The sequence below is a fragment of the Spea bombifrons genome, chromosome 5, assembly GCF_027358695.1.
Source record: "Spea bombifrons isolate aSpeBom1 chromosome 5, aSpeBom1.2.pri, whole genome shotgun sequence".
Lineage (NCBI taxonomy): Eukaryota > Metazoa > Chordata > Amphibia > Anura > Pelobatidae > Spea > Spea bombifrons.
In genome coordinates this window covers 73,348,109-73,367,351 of record NC_071091.1, presented here as the reverse complement: position 1 = coordinate 73,367,351, position 19,243 = coordinate 73,348,109, and the positions used below count along the sequence as shown (strand labels likewise).

The 19,243-nt window shown below is 35.7% G+C and overlaps 1 protein-coding gene across 1 annotated transcript in view; it reads left to right on the top strand.

The window, feature by feature from the left end:
* DOK6 (docking protein 6) overlaps positions 1-19,243 on the top strand; it is a 192,906-nt gene that overhangs the window by 89,169 nt on the left and 84,494 nt on the right. The window contains exon 6 of the mRNA XM_053468201.1: positions 15,705-15,843. Coding sequence (XP_053324176.1) covers positions 15,705-15,843 — 139 coding nt within the window. The remainder of the gene's footprint in view (positions 1-15,704; positions 15,844-19,243) is intronic.

Here is a 19,243-nt window from a genome sequence, read left to right as displayed (position 1 = left end):
GTATGCAGTCGCTTACAAAGAGTTTACTGTTGACAGAGATTAAATGGCACTGACAAGTTGTTTGGGCACAAAGATGGCACTGCGGGAAGTTGGTGACATGTTTCTTGGTGAAGTCGGGGGTTCGAAGAGGTGGCGTGGTTGCCATGGAAAATGGGTGTGGTTAGAAGTTTTATGTTTGTTAAGGGGAAGAGTTAGTAGTATAGACACATCCAGCCGGGGCACCAAAAAAATCCTTGCTTGCTCAGTTGGTTAACTAAATTTAATTCACTGTAGCTGGACAGCTAATGGTGGCCCATACCTCACCTCAATGGTTTGAAGGAAATGCCTTTAATGCATATTTTTCTTATTTTTCCTAATTTAGGCAATGATTCAGTAGTGATGCTTTTTTGTTTTGTAACTAGCTTATATAATTGTATCTATCTTTATTAAAATAATAACTTCATACTATTACTGTATCCTAGTAACTGGTAACAGTATAAAAAGTTTAACCCTCAATACAGAGATAATACAAATTGTTACATTTAATAGGAATATTTTTCTTGCCTGAAAAGATGGTAATTCTATTTAAACAAACAGTCCTTTAGATCAGTATTCCTTCAAATACAATAGTTGGTACCACTAGTAATAAAACAACCCCCGCAACCTGTGAGAGCATAATACTCTGTTGTGCACAGAACTGTCAAGTTCAGTTATCAGTTCTTCCCATTAACTTATTCTTCTGTTTTTGTTAAGTCACTGCTTCCCTTTGGTTCTCATACGTCTTGTAAGTAAAGGAATATAATTATGCAATGGAGAGTGATTGTTATTCTGTTTTGACATATTTTGCCCCAGATCAAAGCTCCCCTGCGGTTGAAGATCCTTTACTTCTAAACCAAATTTGTACTGAAATATATACACTGAAAAACACTGGCTATAGGTAGCTTTAATAATTGAATGAAGTCATGACAAAGTTGTGAATGTGACAGCTTGCCATGCTTCCTAAATGTCAATTAGGGCCTATAACAACAAGTTTACTGACTAGTTATTCTTCAGTATCAATATTTAAATCCTGTATCCATCAGGGGCTTTGTTGGCAAAATCTGGACTCACCTACTGGATACGGGACATGTGTGAGGACCCAAAGGTGGAAAAAGGAGGATTTAGCCATTTCAGCTTTGGATCGCACTTCTCCCCTTCTAATACAAGCTTGGTTGAACCATGCATTTGAATCAAGTCTAAGAAGCAAGGAAGGAGAACAGGCCCAATTACATGAAATAACTTTTATTGCATTAAATATTCTATTTAAACACAGCAAGTGTCTGTAGCTGAAATACAATTTTCAATGAGAATGCACCCTGTCACAAATACAAATAGGCATTTCACATTTTTTGAAATATAGTTGTTGTTTCATGCAACAGAGTTATAGCACAATTTGCAAGGGAAGAATAGAGTGATTGATCTGATACGGAAGTATGAAACATTGATTCCTGATTAAACTACCTTGTCCTCCTTTCATATTATATTCTGATTTCTCTTGTTCTTTACTTGCGGGTCATTTCTCATTCGCTGCTTGGATTTTTATTTTTATGTTTAATCCTGTCTATTTTTCTTCTTTTTGCTGTGATTGAATGCCGTAAAGATTTAGCTTAGCATTTTACATGAAAGTGCTTTTCTTACTGAAGTATAGTAAATTATAATAGAGGTGGAGGAGCAACAAACCAACTTCAAGACTCACGACCAGCTGCATTAATCATTCAGAGTTTTTCTGAAACAGATTAAAAAAAACAATTCCACCTAACACTTAATGGTTTATCAGGTACAACAAAATGTAAAAAACATTTTAAAATATTTGCTAACTTTCCTTTGTAAAAAATATTTACTTCAAAATAATTGCTATTACTTTTTGAAAAACTTCCATCAATTTAAATTGTCAGGGAAGAGCTGGCACTTTCTGTCCTGGGGAGGGGGCAGGTAAAGCCATGTGGCCTTATCGGCCCTTTGACCTAAGATACACACCAGCACACAATTTCACAATAACACACTCATGCTAACACACGGACGCCTACACACACTGACACCTACAAACATGCTTACACACTTACACATTCATGCAACCACATGCTCCCTCTAAAACACACTTAAGCTAGGTTTCCATTTGTTTTTTTTTTTGCTAAAAACGCCTATAAAAACGCCAATAGCGCCACCTGGCGTTTTTTTTGTGAAAAACGGCTGCAGCCAGATGTTACTGTAATTCAATGGGAAATCGCAAAATGCCATTTCCACTTGGCGTTTTTCTGTTTGGCGGTTTTTCAGTCCTCTTTGGCGTTTTTCTGCTTTTTTGGGCTCTGTGGCAGTTTTTCAAAATTGCAGCATGTTGATATTTTTCTCCAATAGAAGTCTATGGGAGAGAAAAAACGCCATGAAAAAGCCATGTGGGTTTATTGCCTTGGCGTTTTTTATGGCGTTTTTTCCACAGTTACAATGCAGAGGATGGACCCAGTATCTGTGTGTCCTACGAGAAATAGGCTGAAAACAAACAGTTTCACACAAAACAAAGTCCTGGACTGGTTCATATTGAATTTTACACCATTTGGAACAAACATGCCATTACAAACAAACATACCAACCGGATCCTGCGTGCCAAAAGCAACAGCAAACAATTTGCACCATCATTTGGAGCCAATCTTCCCAGAGGAGCAGACATTCGAAATAAAGCATGCCTTACAAACCACAGAAAAGAGACAAAAGGGTCTACCAAGTAAATGACATCAGGAGAGGGCAGATACTTGCCATTTATCCTAATCCCTTTTAGCTGGGTGAAACTTCTAACTTGTAAAGGCTGGAAAAACTGCCTAAGGTCAAAAAAAGCAATTTCCACAGAAAGGCTAAAACGCCAGAAAAAACTGCAGAAAAAACGCCAAAACGCAGGTAAATGCAGTGGCAGTTTTCTTGGCAGTTTTCCTGGCGTTTTTCATCAAGAAAAAAACGCCGGACAAAAACCCAAGTGGGAACCTAGCCTTACACAAATGCACGCATGCTAACACACACACCCCTGCATTCATTCTAACACACATTCTATCAAAGATATTTTGATGTCCGAGCAAAAGTAGACTGTCTCTTCCTTTTACTTACTAGAGACGCTTTAATTAGAATATGAACAGAAGCTGCAATGAGGACAGTGCTTGTTTAATAAGTGCACTAAAATGCAAAACATAGGGTGAAAATATTTGTAACCAAAGCGTTGGAACGTACCAGTAAATCCAAATCGGTAAGATCTCATTAAACAATGTAAAATACAATGGATTTTACTTACATGGAAAGAATGAATGATTTAAACAAATTAACTTATCCTTCTGAATAAGCAATAAACTGATTTTGATATTTTTTTATGATTTTTCCCCACACATGGTAATTCTATTTAAGCAAACAGTCCTTAGGTAATTTAGATCAGTATTCCTTCTGGTGTTAGCTTGGATAATGACATGCAAATGATCCAATGAGTGTCCATTAACATCCCATTACTCAAACTCCCTATAACAGAAGCACAGCTACAATATGTATTATATGTAAAATCTGAGACATGAATTAGCTGCATGCAAATGCGATCAGACATTCATATGCTCTAGTTTTTTTAACATATTTTACTCATGAATGGTAAATAACAACTTTACTCTCCACTGGTATTGATTAGAAACCATTCTAATATTCCCTTCCACAGTTAGGATGTGATGATTCATTGTTATTTATCAATATATTGACTAATAATGGGCGTCTTAACAATCATAAATCTGAGAACTCATTGCAATGTTGATATTGGAAAATAAAAACTAAACTGACACATCAAGAACATGCTGTTCACACTCAAGTCTTAACTGATGTGCTAACAATATATTACTGTTTTTGGGTTAGGCTATTTCATTATGTTATTTTTTGGATGGCATCATTTGTTGGGTGCCAAATGATGCTCAAGGGGTGCTTGGAAGGACCTCAACAACGCCCCCCCCCTCCACCCCCCACCAGTGGCATTCATAGTTATGGGAAGGTGGACATTTTTACAATATTTTTAATATTTTTACTTTACTCTCTATATCTCACAGTCATGCTGGGGAACTCTTTTGGTTTCTCCTTGGGACTCCGGTTAAAGCCCCGCTCCTACGCGTCTCTGGGTCACCACAGAGAAGCTGCGGGTCATGGGAGCAGCATTGCTGCAAGCCTCCCTCCCAGCCCACTTACCCTCCAAAAATGGGCAGCTTTATGTATTTATCTAGGACAGTATTGGATGCATTTATAGGTCTGAATAGTTAAAATGGTGGTACTTTTCTATCAAATTAACTGTGATGCAGAGGTATACTGGGATTTCTAAATATACAGCTTGCATTTCATATAGCCATGTTACATTAACTGTTCTTGCCTGTAGTTGCTATAGTAACACTCCAGAAGATAGGTTTCAGGTTTGTCCTACACTAGCAGCACTTAACTAATGAATAAATCAGTGGATTAACAATTTTAATACAATCACCTATAAATTCCCTGTATGTGTAAACTACATTGTGAGAGGTAGGACCTGAAATCTTAGATTTGTGCTGCAATGTTTGATCACCCCATTTGTATGCATGTTTTCTTATTTTTACATTATTTTCTTTTGTTTTCTGGTATGTTTCTGCAGATTTTAATGTTCAGTTGGTTTGGTACGTAGTAGAGGTCATCGGGGGTGGTGTAGAATGTTTTAATGTTAAACGAAGAGGGAAAAAATGTACAAATGTTTGGGTTTATTTTTGTCAGTGATCACAGTAAAAGACTAATAATTTATTTTCTTTTTACTTTCAGAGTTTCTCTAGTTTTTAATATAGCCTTCATACTCAGTGCCGGACTATCTATCTATCTATCTATCTATCTATCTATCTATCTATCTATCTATCTATCTATCTATCTATCTATCTATCTATCTATCTATCTATCTATCTTTCTATCCTATATATATACATATTGTATATATGGTATCAATTTAAAACATATGGTAAAGATGGCACAAAGTAAGGGTGCAAACTAAGGTTTATTTAATGCTATAGGGCTGTTTGTTTTACAAGGATGAGATCAGTTCAGCAACCTGCCCTGTGCAGATCTTTTGTTGGAAATATGCTGCAGCATTACAAAAGCTGGTCAATATACTCACCCAAATGAAGTATACTTCTGCAGACTATGAGTCAGTGGACATATCACAAAATATGTAAGGTGGTCTGCTATGCATCACTATATTGAGTGGTGTTTTGTATAAACCTGCCACTAGAGACTATGCTGTGTGAGCTTGTCAATGTTATGGATCTTAATTAAATCATAGATTTATTTTCCTTAATGGACTAGAGCCTCTAATTTGCAGCCTACCACTTGGGGATTATTGCTGTAGAGAATCATATTCACCAAAAGTATCTAGACATTTAATAAAGATAAACATTAATCTTAGAACATCTGTTCATTAACACAATACTCGCATGGACTTGTGCTCTACACATATCATATACAAATATATATGTAGCTGTTAGCCTTCTGTCCTATTTTTTATATTTTATGTTATTCAATAATTGTAGGAAACCAATAATGCACATGTCCATCATGTAGATATCTGTACCAGCCATTATGATCTGGAATGGGGAAATGAATTGTGTATACTTTCTTATTTTATCCATTGAGGTGTCATGAAAATTGACTATCATTATAAGCAATTTGCTCTTAGAACCTGATCACGGCATAGCAATCATCCCTTTGAAGGAACGCTGAATGTCTTGACCAGAATAGTGTATTTATAGTGCCTATCAAGGGCTCCTCTGACTTCCAGCATTTGTTTTTTGAGACAGATAAAGGTCATATTCTCCTTTGAGAACTTAAATATATCACAACGTTGAGAGCCCTACAGCTGGTTAAATTTTTGCATCAATGTAAACATCGACTTCATTAATATTGACATTATTATCTAGCTAGAAGGCTTGGATATCAAGGGATGTTATTATACAAAAAGTACGCTAATTGCTGTAATTTGCAATAAGAGCAGTGGTTTACTAAAATGTCAAAATTATGCTTTTATACATTATACTTGTCACTTGATTGTAAAGAGAAGAGGGGATTTTTTTTTTAGGTTTTTTTTTCCGTGCTCTACATTTTCCCCATTTCTTGTTCAAGAAGCACAAGTAAAATAAATTATTTTTAGAGATGGTTTCTAGGCAGCCATCAGTAGGTCACAATGAGACTACTAACGTCTTGATAAAGCCCAGCCCTGTCACCATGCCTTTAACCTATATGGGCCTGCTTTTTATTACCTGGCTGAGTATTCGTTAACCTCTGTAGTGCCAGCTACATAGGCAAGCTGGGCACTGGAGGCCATCTGTGTATCTCCTTCATAGTGTCGTCCTTACATTTTTAAGCCTTTATTTACCTTCATGGTTTAAGTCTTGCATACTTAAATGTACACACAAGACTTCTGATAAAGGCGGGTACCTTGAGTTTGCTTTTAAAGGCGGAGGCTCCTTCTGTGGTGCAGAGACGAAAGATGGGTCTGAGACAAAGGCAATTGGTCAATGAAGCAGTTACCAGTATGACTGCTAACTACTATGGTAACAATGTGTTTTTTTTAAAAATAAAAAGTAGGAATAACAGCACAAGTAAATGAAGGGATCAGAAATTTTGATGTCACATGTTCTTCCCACTGTAAGAAAACGCTCTTTATGAGAAAAAATTAAACTGAAGCATACAAACCAACAAAAATATAAAACATAAAATATGAGCTCATGATTTGGATTACAGCTCCCATCACTCTCTGCCAGGATTATAACAATGGTACTGGGGGAGCAAAAAGTGTACCATTCATGTAAGCACTTATATTTTCTACCTTTCTTTAGCATATAAATAGAATTGAACCTCTTATTGTGTCTTCTTTACCTGTGACCTGTTGGGTACTGTCATCTACATAGGCTGTGTGTGCAATCTACATGTGTGTACAGCCACATGTAAAAGGGGGTGTTTGTCTTGACCTCTGCATTAAAGGGTTAAATCCTAGTAAGGCCCATATTTCTGAATTGCTTCCTCTGACAGAAAATATGCTGTAAAATATGAGTTTCTTTATATACTGTTCTACACAATAGCTCTGTCTACCTACACATTTTTATAAATGCAATGATAATAATGAAATATGCTTGAATGAAAACTGTTGTGTTCTTATACAACTTACCCATCTTTATGAAATGTTATTGTATACTGTGCATTGCCGTACAGCATCTACTATTTAAAGATAATAGAAACTATGTTTCATTCACAGTAGGGTTATACAAAATGAAATGGGCAATTAAATTTAGTAGAAGGTGCTGAGGTCTCTACTTGTGAGAACTTATAGACTAATTAGAATGAATATACAGTTTTAAATATTGTTTTTTCATTATAAAAATGTATATAAATATATATATTTACTTATAGAAATATTTGTGATTGTCCGATTTGTAATGCAGATATTAGTAAAGACATGAATGCTTAATTGAAGTGGTTGGCCTTTTCAGAAGCACTTAAAGTTCCTACAGGTAGGATATGTTGTAGCGCAAGAAAACACATTTTGCAAGCAGCAAACAATGACTCATAGAAATACCTAATTGGGAAGAGAAAACAAAGTGTATAAGATATTTAACCATAACAAACAAGGTACATTCTGGCCAAAGCTGCAAAGCCTACGTGTAGGTTAGATAAGGGGAGATAGATATGGGAAGCGCTATTCACTAAATTGTGAGTGCTTGTGAGTGGGCAGGAAATGTGTGTTTGCAGAAGCAGAATCGCATAAGTTAGACTAAAGTCTAGACCAGCCAGCAGATTATTTATTGGTAACTCATATGACCGTTTAAAAACCCAAGTAATTTGACAATTCATTAACCCACAGGTTGCTTTGGAATAATAAATGTGAGTTTGCATGGGGGGTAACCATTTCTTTATTATTTTTTGCCTGGCCCCTTCCTTTGGGCCAAAAGTCAAGGTCATCGATGATCATACCTGGATGGCCCCTAAAATTAAATTATTTTTTTAGTCACGGGCTGCACCTATTTTTGCAACTGACCTGACCCCAACCTGGGGGAGTTAGAGGTGGCCCCAGGATAAGTGGACAGGGACTTTGATGATCCCAACAGTGTAGAGGCCAACAGGACCACTAAACAGCTGAGTGTCAAGCGAGGACCACACCAGGGTAGTGTATAGCAGCATCTCTGGGTTTTTGAATCCTAGTGCCAAGTCAGTTCTGCCTCTTGCTATTCTTCGCAGAGCACCCAATAGTGTGCATCACAGAAGCTCCTACTTTGAAGACTTCAGTACTACTAACGTATGTTGCTTGTGTATGCTTGCATGAGATTAATGTATTGGTCAGGTACACGTAAGGAGTGAAAACAGATATGTCTAGTCTTAAACTGACAATCATACTTTGCCTGACTTCAAAGTAAATTAAAGAAAATGTAAGCAGAATACACAATTATTGTGTTCCCAACTGAGAGTGTATTTTACAGTCCAGTCATGTACCCAATTTCCTTACACACGTTTTAGCTTCATGCTCTGACAGATGTTGGTCTTTGAAGCATGCTCATATAATATCAAAGTCTATTCATTCTACAGAGGCATAGAGGCCATTAAGACAAACAAATAAAGACTACTTCTTACATTTCCTTTTCAACTCCTGGAAAAAAACCTATAATTAAACATGTCTAAACATTAATAGTAGTATTTATTGAACCCTAACAATTGCTGACTCTGGAATAAGTACTGACACAATGCTTTGAAAACTCTCTCCTTTTATGTGACCCAAGGTTGATATATTAATTTTCTCTATAGAAGATACACAGATGCCAGAGTTATTTGAAGCTGAAAGTGCAGCCCTCGCTGCAGGCAGTACATCTGACAAATATCTTTCATTTGTCTGTCATTCTTCTGCAGGCCAGCCTGGTATTGGTGAGAAATGTCGCAGTCAATTAACCTATATAGTAGAGAAATAAACCACTTCCTATGGTTCATCCCATTAATGCATTATACGCAAAGAAGTCATTGGAATGTCACTTGAAAAAGCTTTATTTTTCCTGTAACGTTATAGGGAAAGACTGAAATAAATCAATATATATGTATATATTAAAGAATATATTTTTGCCCAAAGTGAAAAAAGATCTTGTGACACAAGAAATCGATTCAAATCTACACACACTAGCAAACTAAATATGTGAATGTCTTGCTTCTTTGTTAAAAATATCAATTATATTGATGCAGCATTATGATAAATTTGTTATGATACATAAGATTTCTCCTCTGCGCCCTTTGATGTGGCATCCATACATCAAGATTGGCCTTCACATGCTGCATATTATATGTGTATAAGGCTTATATGATATCAAAACCTGCCTAAATGTTTTCAGATAAAAAAAAAATATATATACTGACAGTAGCATCTCTGTGTAGATGGAGTTCATCTATCGTTACCAGGTTCAAAGGTAGTTAGGGCAGTATAGTCTTGACTTATATTTATTTATTGTTTGTGGGTGATTATTTTTGCTGTGGCTGAGAAAAGAATAAAACTACTTATACATAAGGATGTGGACAGTATCTATTCTAAGCTAGTGCTAGCCGGAAGTACTCCTCACGTTGGTACTCTTGTGCATGTTAATAATATGATATATGTATTATGATGTAAGTAATGAATACCTGAGATATTTAAGTACATAGAATTATTGCTATCATTACTATGTATGTTATCGAAAAACAACAATTTATATAGTGCCTTTTACTGAGTTTTTTTAGGCTCTAGATAAAAAACATATATAATTCAAATAACCCTGCACACAGTTGCAAGGATTTAAATCATTATCTGGGTGCATCTTTAAAGTAAAAGAGCACACCAAGGATTTCTGCTGGAAACAGTAGACAATGTATTCATACAATAGAAACTCAATGTTTCAGCCCTTCTCCAAAATGATGCACACAATTTCTGAATAACTATGTGTGAAGAAATTGTCTCCTTTTTCCAGCAGAAATCCTTGGTGTGCTGTTACATACATGAACATTGATTTGAAGATCCACCCAGGTTTGGATCTAAATCCATGAGACTATGTGCAGGGCTAATTTGGATTATATATATATATATATATATATATATATATATATATATATATATATATATATATGTATATAAAGACACCTGGCCATTATGACAACAGGGTCTTTGATAATAACTCATTCTAAATACACAGCTATTAATATGAAGTTGGTGCCACCTTTCCATCTAGAACAGTTTCTACTCTTCTAGCAAGGCCCATAAAGACATGGTTGGATGAGTTTGGTGTGGAAGAAGTTCAATGAGCCCTGGCCTCAACCCCATTAACCCCTTCCGTATCGATGACGTACCTGGTGCTTCCTGGTTGGGTGTCACCCACAGACCGGGACGTACCAGGTACGTCATCGATGATGCGCGATACAGCGTGGACGCTGGGTTCGCGAAGGGCGGCTGCTACTGACCGCTGGGTGTCCCCAGCCATCCGTAGCCACTCCCCCTCAATTCCGTGCACGTGATCACTTTGAAGCGAATCACGAGCACGGAATTTAAATATTTAAATAAAACTGCGGTCTTCAAGGCGGTCTTCAAGACGCAGTAAAAGTACGCCGGTCCTGAAGGGGTTAAACACCTTTGGGATGAACTGGAATGGAAATTGCGAGACATGCCTTCTCATCCAAAATCAGTGCCTGAACGCACAAATGCGCTACTGGACGAATGGGCAAAAATTCCCACAATAACACTCCAAAATCTTGTGGAAAGCCTTCTCAAAAGAGTGGAAGCTGCAATAGCTGCAAAGGGGGGAACGACTACATATTAAGGTCTATATAGTTAGAATGCAATGTCATCACAGTCCCTGTTAGTGTAATGGTCAGATGTCCCAATACTTTTGCCCATATAGGGTACATATACAGTATATATATGCACAAAAAATCTTATGTTGTGTACATTTTTTTCTTGCTTGCGCAAATGTAAACCTGAAATTGTTTTAAGATAATTGTGGCACAGCCAATATCCCATAGACAATAAAACTGCATTGTCATGTTTAACTTCAATCTATCAAGTTTTGTACTTAGATAAGATTTTATTCTACACTTTGAAGTTTGAACTACTTTGTTTAGTTTGTTGTTCCATTAAATAAATCAATAAGGAAGGTTCCCTCAATGCCAATCAACTTGTGTATATATTTATATGAAAGGCTATAGAATGGGTGTGGGTGTGTATGTATGTGTAAGTGTTGGAGTGGTGAATGTGTGCATGTGTTAGAGTGTGTGTGTTTGTATATGTACGTATGTAGGTATGCATGGTACATGTATGATGTTACAGTGGCTGTGTCTGTATGTGTAAGGTATTAGAGTAAGCACATATGTTTGTATGTATGTGTAAGTGTGGGGCTTCCCTTGACCATCATCATACCCCCCCAAATCATAACTCAATTCACATCCCCTACCAAGATCATTATGCTCCAACCTCGAAAATTTCCACCCTCTAACATCATCACTTCAAATCGCATAACAATCATTCCCCTCCACCTTCATGCCCCTAACATCATCTCCATACCCAACCATTATCATCTTCACACCCTCCCTTAACAACCCCTTCATGTTCCTACAAACATATTTCCGCACACATCTTTGTCCTGTGGCTCTGAGTCTGACAGTCGGCGATGCATTCTTCCTCTGTGCATCTTCCAGCCAGTATTACGCCTGATAGGATGTCATATATATATGGTTTAGCAGCACTGACTAGCAGACGCACAGAGGATGACCACACCGCGTACTGCTATATAAAGTATGAATGTGACCGACAAAAATGTTGGGTGTTATTATTTAACTTTATATCCTACATCTCCTCAACAAAACAATGTATAAATTGTGCAGGTCCATCAAATATGGAAAAGGGAAATCATGGTTTAACAAACTCTGGTCCTTAGGGAATAAAAAAGTCCTAGTCCAAAAGGGGTTAAATTCCCTCACTGTGTTAGCATCTACCACTTCTTATGGGAGACTGTTCCATTTATCTACCATTCTTTCGCTAGCAAAACTTCCTTGCTTTACTTGCTTTATGAGGTGATTTTCTCTTTTGCGTTGACCAGTAAATTGTCTTTATTGATATTCAATTTCACACTTCAATAAATACCCTGTTAATGTGTCATTTAATGCCCTTGTGTAATTTGTATGCAAAACATGCATTTCTCATATTATTGCATGAATAAAATCAAACAGTGTGACAAAAGGTTGCTAAAGTATGATTTGGAAATTCTATAAGTGTTTCATATTATGAGGTGTTTGACAAATTGAAATTCTATTATCACAGTCTAGAAAATTAAGACTTATTGGATTTCTGATCTGCATCATTTATCTCCAAGTAGTCAATATTTCATTTATTTTTAGTAGCCATTTGCTATAATTTTGGGAAGTGCTTGTCAGCCCTGAAGCTTAGCTTTGTAAACTTTTGCTTTTATACTCTATTATATTCTACTAGTATTTGTTTTATGGGTCATCAACTCAACAAGTAAACACGAATACTAAGCGAAATTGTAACTTCTCTTTCGCATTTTCACATGTTTAAATTAATAAAACCTATAAAAGTGATGTGAAACACTGTCCCTTATGGAAAATAAAAGACCATGTAGGAATGATAAAACATCAATGAAAGGCCCTCAGGTACAATGTTTACACAACTGAAGTCTGATAACCAATTACCCTTGTTTGGTCCTGTTTTCACAGTTTCCTTACTATTGCCAGTATTTTAATAAGCACGTTATTCTAGATGAGTCTAGAATTGTCAGTTTAAGGCAGCAAAAATACCAGTCAGACATATATTCAATATTTGTTACTAATATTTATTATTATTATTAGTAGTAGTAGTAGTAGTAGTAGTAGTAGTAGTAGTAGTAGTAGTAGTAGTAGTACATGTCGTAGATATATGGATATATATATGGACACCGTGGCAGGGCTGCTATAGTCAAGAAAATGAAAGGCTCAATTTTCTCTTGCTATCAATTCAATCACCAAACATTTAAAACTCACATTACCCTTTGGGAGTTTCTTAATAACAAAATCCATTCCCTGTACCATGTACTCAAAGCAGGTCTTTGTTCTTAATCATTAACATATAGTAACAAAGGCACAAAAGACGTTCTCTTTTTCTCCTTTTAAGTAATGCAAAAAAAATTAATGGTAACATTTAGTAAGCATGTTTGTTTACGAAACCCAGTCTTTATAATGAGAGTTTGCGTTTGGTTTACTAATTCGCTAGGTTGATCCTCATTGTGAGTTGTATTAATATATTGGAACAATATAGTAGAATTTAAGAATTGTATTAAATGTAAACATATGTTATATGTTCTCAAGCGCTAGTAGCCATGTTTCTACATGACAATGTCAAACTTTCCATCATCTGCTATTAAATTTGTCTATTCTTGTAGTTATGGCACTTTGATACATTTTCCATTTTTAATGTGAATATCTGGAATATTGTATACATCACATTTAATTCTCCTCCTAAACTACAATTTGTCTGTGGTAAAGGATACAAAATTATAAAATAACTGTATATTTTTTGTGAATTGTTTTCAACTAAAATGATTGGCATGTTATCTATGGCATTACACTTCACATTTAATGTTATAGTTGTTTTAAATATTATAGAACGGTATTCATATTAATGTATATTAAAGAGCAGATCCGTTTTAAAGTGTAGTTTGAAGAACAGTCCATCTGCACAAAGATATATAATGTTTATTTCAACAATCCTGTTTTGTAGCCTAGAGGTATTTTTTTTTCTAGGAAAATAAACGATCTTGATAAAATCCTGAGAAAAGCAGAAAGCAAAACAATATAACCCATCGACCTTTCTGCAGTCAGTCCCTTTTGAAGGATGACTTGACTCAGAGAGAACATGTTTACACTAAAAAATAATTGCTTATATCATTTCAAATGCCGTGCATGTACAGTCCCCTCAAAAAACTTCTATTCTTAGTTCTATTAATTTCAGCATTTAAATCAGATTTGTAAAATATATTACACAGTAGTACCTAATAATGTGAGTTTTATTCCATTTACTGAAAACAACTAATTATAATGGAAAAAACCCACAGTACTGTAGTGGTAATCAATACTTTTGTTTTTGTTTGTAATACCTTGTAATGGAATGCCATGTCAGTTCCTCTAAGGAATACTTCAGCTCTAAACAAACCCTGTCTTCATACCGGTAGTTTGCTTTTATGAGAAGTCTGTACACAAGCAGCATTAACATTTCATGTAGCGCAAAACAAATATTTCTTCTTTTAATAATTTAGCACAATAGCCTAACGTTTTAAATAAATATTTGTATGATTTTTTTTTCAAGTATGCAGTCAAATCGTTGTGCTATTGTGTATATGTTCTTAAGAAAGATTCAGTTTAAAGTACTAATTAAAATTCATGAAAACGGATAGAGATTTTTGTTAAAAATGTTTACTCTGCAGTCATAGTGCAATGTGTTCTACGAAGTTAATAATTACTTGTTCTCCGTAATTTCATTTAAGTCAATACCACACATTTTAGCTCCAAAATAAACTTGAAACTAGTCCACCTTTATTTTGGAGCTGGTTTGCGTGGTATAGCCTTTTATGAGGACCACCGGCTTGCATCAATATTGCTCTGTGCCCAGAAAGGTTGGAACTGTAAGTAACTACTAAGAACAATTTCTGTTGTATATGATCCTCAAGACATCAGCACATGTTTTACTATAATATTTCTATTTTATACTGTAATGGACACCTAACGATGTCCAGGGCCATAATTTGTATTACATGCATCCATATCACATATTTAACGATACATTTTGAAGGGTCAACCTGATCTTTTATAAATGGGAACTTGTCAAAGTAGACCCTTTGTGCATAAGAAAGCCATTGAGTCAAAATCTTTTCATCCAAGGAAAACATGGGTTTCGGAATTTATATTTTTTTTGTATTTTACATAGAGATAAAAATATCTAGGGCATGTTGGTAGATGGATTAACAATGGTTATAAAAAATGTTTTATTTTTTTTTCCCTGAGTACAAAATATGCATAATGTAATGACAGTACAATATAAAAGAAGGTTAGCATTCTATTTCTAAGGCATCTAATCTTTCCTGAAAATGCTTTTTTGTATCTTAAAAATCACCTTGTGTTTCTTTTTTTCTGTCACATTATGTCATACTAACATTACACACTCATGATAAAAAATATCAAAGTTTATTTTATAAAGTATGTTGACAAAAGGACAAATGTCTTATTTTGCATTTACATCAAAAGTCTTATGTGTTGTCAAAAAGTTGATTAGTAACTATCATTGGTAAAGTTTCCAAACTCGTACCAGGGAAGATTCAAGGAGCTTCCAGGCATCCAGAAGCTCTCATGGCTTCATTAATAGTTGGGGCTAGCAACAAAAACTTAAAATTCTGTGTTTTTATCTAGGGTGTAATATGTGCCCATGTCTAATATGCAAGCTTAATTTGGAACTAATTTTTTAGGAATCCATCTTATTTTGCACTTGTACATAAAATATTCCCTCCTAAATCTTCTTTAAAAGGGAAATAATATGAGTATTCTGATGAGACTTTAGAGTATGGAACTTGACATGTTATGCACAATAGTTATTCATCAATGTTTTGGTTTTTTTTCCTTCTTTCATATTATAGAATGTGTGACACAGGGGAAGGGCTCTTTACATTCCAAACCAGAGAAGGTGAGATGATCTATCAGAAGGTCCATTCAGCTACACTGGCAATTGCAGAACAGCATGAAAGACTTATGATGGAGCTGGAGAAGAAGGCAAGGGTACGTCCATGTTTTGCAGTCTTCTTGTGTAAATTTGGATGATTTCAATGTCTCTATACAGGCGTTTCTCATTTTACATAAAGCTGATAACAGAGATACATCAGGATTGCATATGGACCTTATTTCAAATAACATCTTGGCAACCTCAGTCATTCATTTGTCTATGCATTATTATGTTTTGCTCATTTAAATTAATGCTGGTAAAAATTCCTTTCTTTTAAATAGCCCTGCTGCACAATGTTATAATCATGCTCTGTAAACTACACACTTCTACCATCTTTACATGTACTAGGAAAGGACTACACTTTAGATAATTACATAATGTCGTGTTCATTATATTACACATATTACATTTATATAATCAATATAATGGATTACCATAGTATGCATCATTTTTTAAAGAAAATTAGGTATACAATAGCTGTTCTAATTTAATTTCAAATAAGTGACCCATTTTACATAATTTCATTTTACCTTACCTTCCTGTATATGTGAAGATTGCTTGCTTATTTACTGCCGTAATGGTAATATAAACCAATTGTTTTTAAATTTCTCCATCACAGAGATTTAATAAAACCTTCCTTGTTTCACTAGCATAACACTAATCTTCATTATAATGTTAAATAAGAGGGTATAAATATACATTGGCTTTCAATATATGTTTATTGGTACACATAGTGTATGTTTTCTGATGCAGAAATGTACTACTTGTAGAAATACGCTTTTTTAGTGTGTGTCCATTTTTTGCTATTTGCAATGATGTGTGGAGAAATAGAGATTTGTCTTTTATTTGTATTGTGTATGGTTTAAGTCTTTATTTGAGAATATTTGGACAGAACGCTTGACAAGTGTTTTATTGTATTTATGTTGGAATGTTTTCTTTTGAACTAGTATAAAGAAAATGGTTTAGAGTAACATTAGTGTGACATTAATCAAGGTCAATACCAATGACTATTAAAGCTTCTACTTTAGTTCAATCTATTGTTTGATAAAATATTTTAGGTGCAGTACATTAAGTATATAAGTATATTAAGTATAATGTGTTTATATATGCCAAAAACAAGAATGGATGCATTTTATTGTTCTCTACATTAAAGAGTAAATATAGTTTAATTATAGTTTATATTCTTTCATTATTGTGATTGACTGACATACAAACAGATTACATCAATAGGAATGTTTCAAGGAAAATATTCTAAGGTTCTTACTATGGACACTCGCAAAGAAAACTTTAAGCAAAGCATTTTGTTATCCATTAATATGTGTACGGATTTCATATTTACATGATCTTTAATTCTTAGTTTGCATAACTATTACATAGCTTGACAATATGCCTTAAAATATTTTGAAACAGCTGCATATAATACAGTTCCCTATTGCTTCATGTGATATCCATGAACAAGTGTTTAGCCTACTTGATGGGTAGACCAGCCATGATAGGATAGTAAACATTAAACAGCAAACTTGAGGGTAACTACCAGATTCTGCTTAGTGTATTTTGATTATGTATAAGGCATAGTTGAGAAACATCGAAAGGAGATGCCGGCATGTATTTGGCTATCAGATTGCCAGTTAAGAAACAAAAGAAATATAAACATGCCCGCTCTGTCCAAGTTCTAAGCAAAGTAGAAATATTACTTTAATTGCCAATACCTGTACTGTAATCATTTCTGAAATGCATTGTAGGCAGATATGAATATTTAACAATGACACCAATGATGAATGTGTTTTATTTTGCTAGTATAATATCTCATTTTTAATGATTGTCTTTCAGTATACACTGGGTGTTTGGTCAGTATTCTATGTATTCTATATAACTAGCTTTTGACCTCTAAAGCTGTGTCAAGGTCTAAAAGGTAATCCCTTTAAGGAGTAAATGTACTGGCATTATTAAGCCCCTCTTTATTAGCCAAAGAGAACATTTGTAGGTTTTAGATCTATTTGTAGCCTTTGGAATCCTAGCAAGTTTATTTTTTTTACCATTTAGCTTTGAGTCAAGAGGAGACAACTTATCCCTACTGAATGTGTAAGAGGCGCAAGTTAAATACAACATTCTAGACATAAAAATGTTATATATTTTTGACTCAGGCACAAGGCCTAAAATCATTTAGCACATTTTTTTTGTTTTTCTCTCAGTTCTTTCATTTTTTTCTGGCTTTCTTGGTTCGGGCAAAAATCTGAGGTATTTTTTTTTATTCTGTCTCTCTGCCCGCTGCCCTCCCCCCAATCTTGTCTGTGCCCTCTGCACTTTCCATCTAGGTCACTCTGTGCCCTCTGCCCTTAACCGCTAGTCTCCTCTCTACCCCTTCTTCACAACCTTTTTTGACCTCATTTCCCTGTGCCCTTGCTCTCTCTCCTCTGCTATGTATCTGCCCCTCCAATTGCTCATTCACGTTCTTCTGCCGCTGTCTGGTCTCCTGCTATCTCTCTGTGCAACTGCAGAGAGTATACCTGCATGAGAGATATCAGGGGGTGTGTGAGAGATGGATTAGAGGGAGTCAGTGTTTGAAAAATGTGAAGCTGCAGACATGAAACTGGCAGGAGATAGGGGAGAGGGAAGGGACAGTCCCTGCAATAGAAACTACCCTAAATTATAATATACCGTATTTGCTTGATTATAAGACGAGGTTTTTTTCAGAGCAAATGCTCTGAAAAATACCCCTCGTCTTATAATCGACGTCGTCTTATAATCAGACCTTGATTAGGTTTCCAGACTGCTTACCGGTACTTTGGTCGCGAGCAGCATCTCTTCTTCTAGCAGCAGGAGAACAGGAAGCTAGTAGAGTGTCACATAACTCTGCCTCCCCCTCCTTCCTCTGGGGGCGGGGCCAGAGAAGTTGCCTCGCACAGCCAGGCCCCTGCAGAAGTCTTCGAGTGAGAGATCTGCAGTTCAGGTAAGGGTGTGGGGGAGGGTTTTTGTGATTAATGTGTGAAGTATGTGTGATTAATGGAATGAATGAGTATTTAAATGTTTGTGAATGAGTGTGTGTATGATAGCATGGATGTGTAAGGTGGGTGGTGGTGGTAGCATGGCATAGGGAGGCTGTACGCACACTCCTATCATCCCCAGGTTCCAGCATGTACTGGCTGCCTTGGCTTGATAGGAGTGTGATTGCTGTTAGCAGTTATATATATATATATATATGTATATATATATATATCGCCAGAAATGCCTTTTAACCCCCTATATGCCACTCTGCCCCATGATATGCCTTTTAACCCCCTATATGCCACTCTCGCATATAGAGGGTTAAAAGGCACATCATGGGGCAGAGTGGCAAATAGGGGGTATATGGCATTTCTGGGGGCATAGTGGCAACCCTGGGGGCAGATGTGCATAACTGGGGGGGGCAGGTTGGCAAATAAAAGGAAATAAAAAAAATATATTTTTCTCAATCAT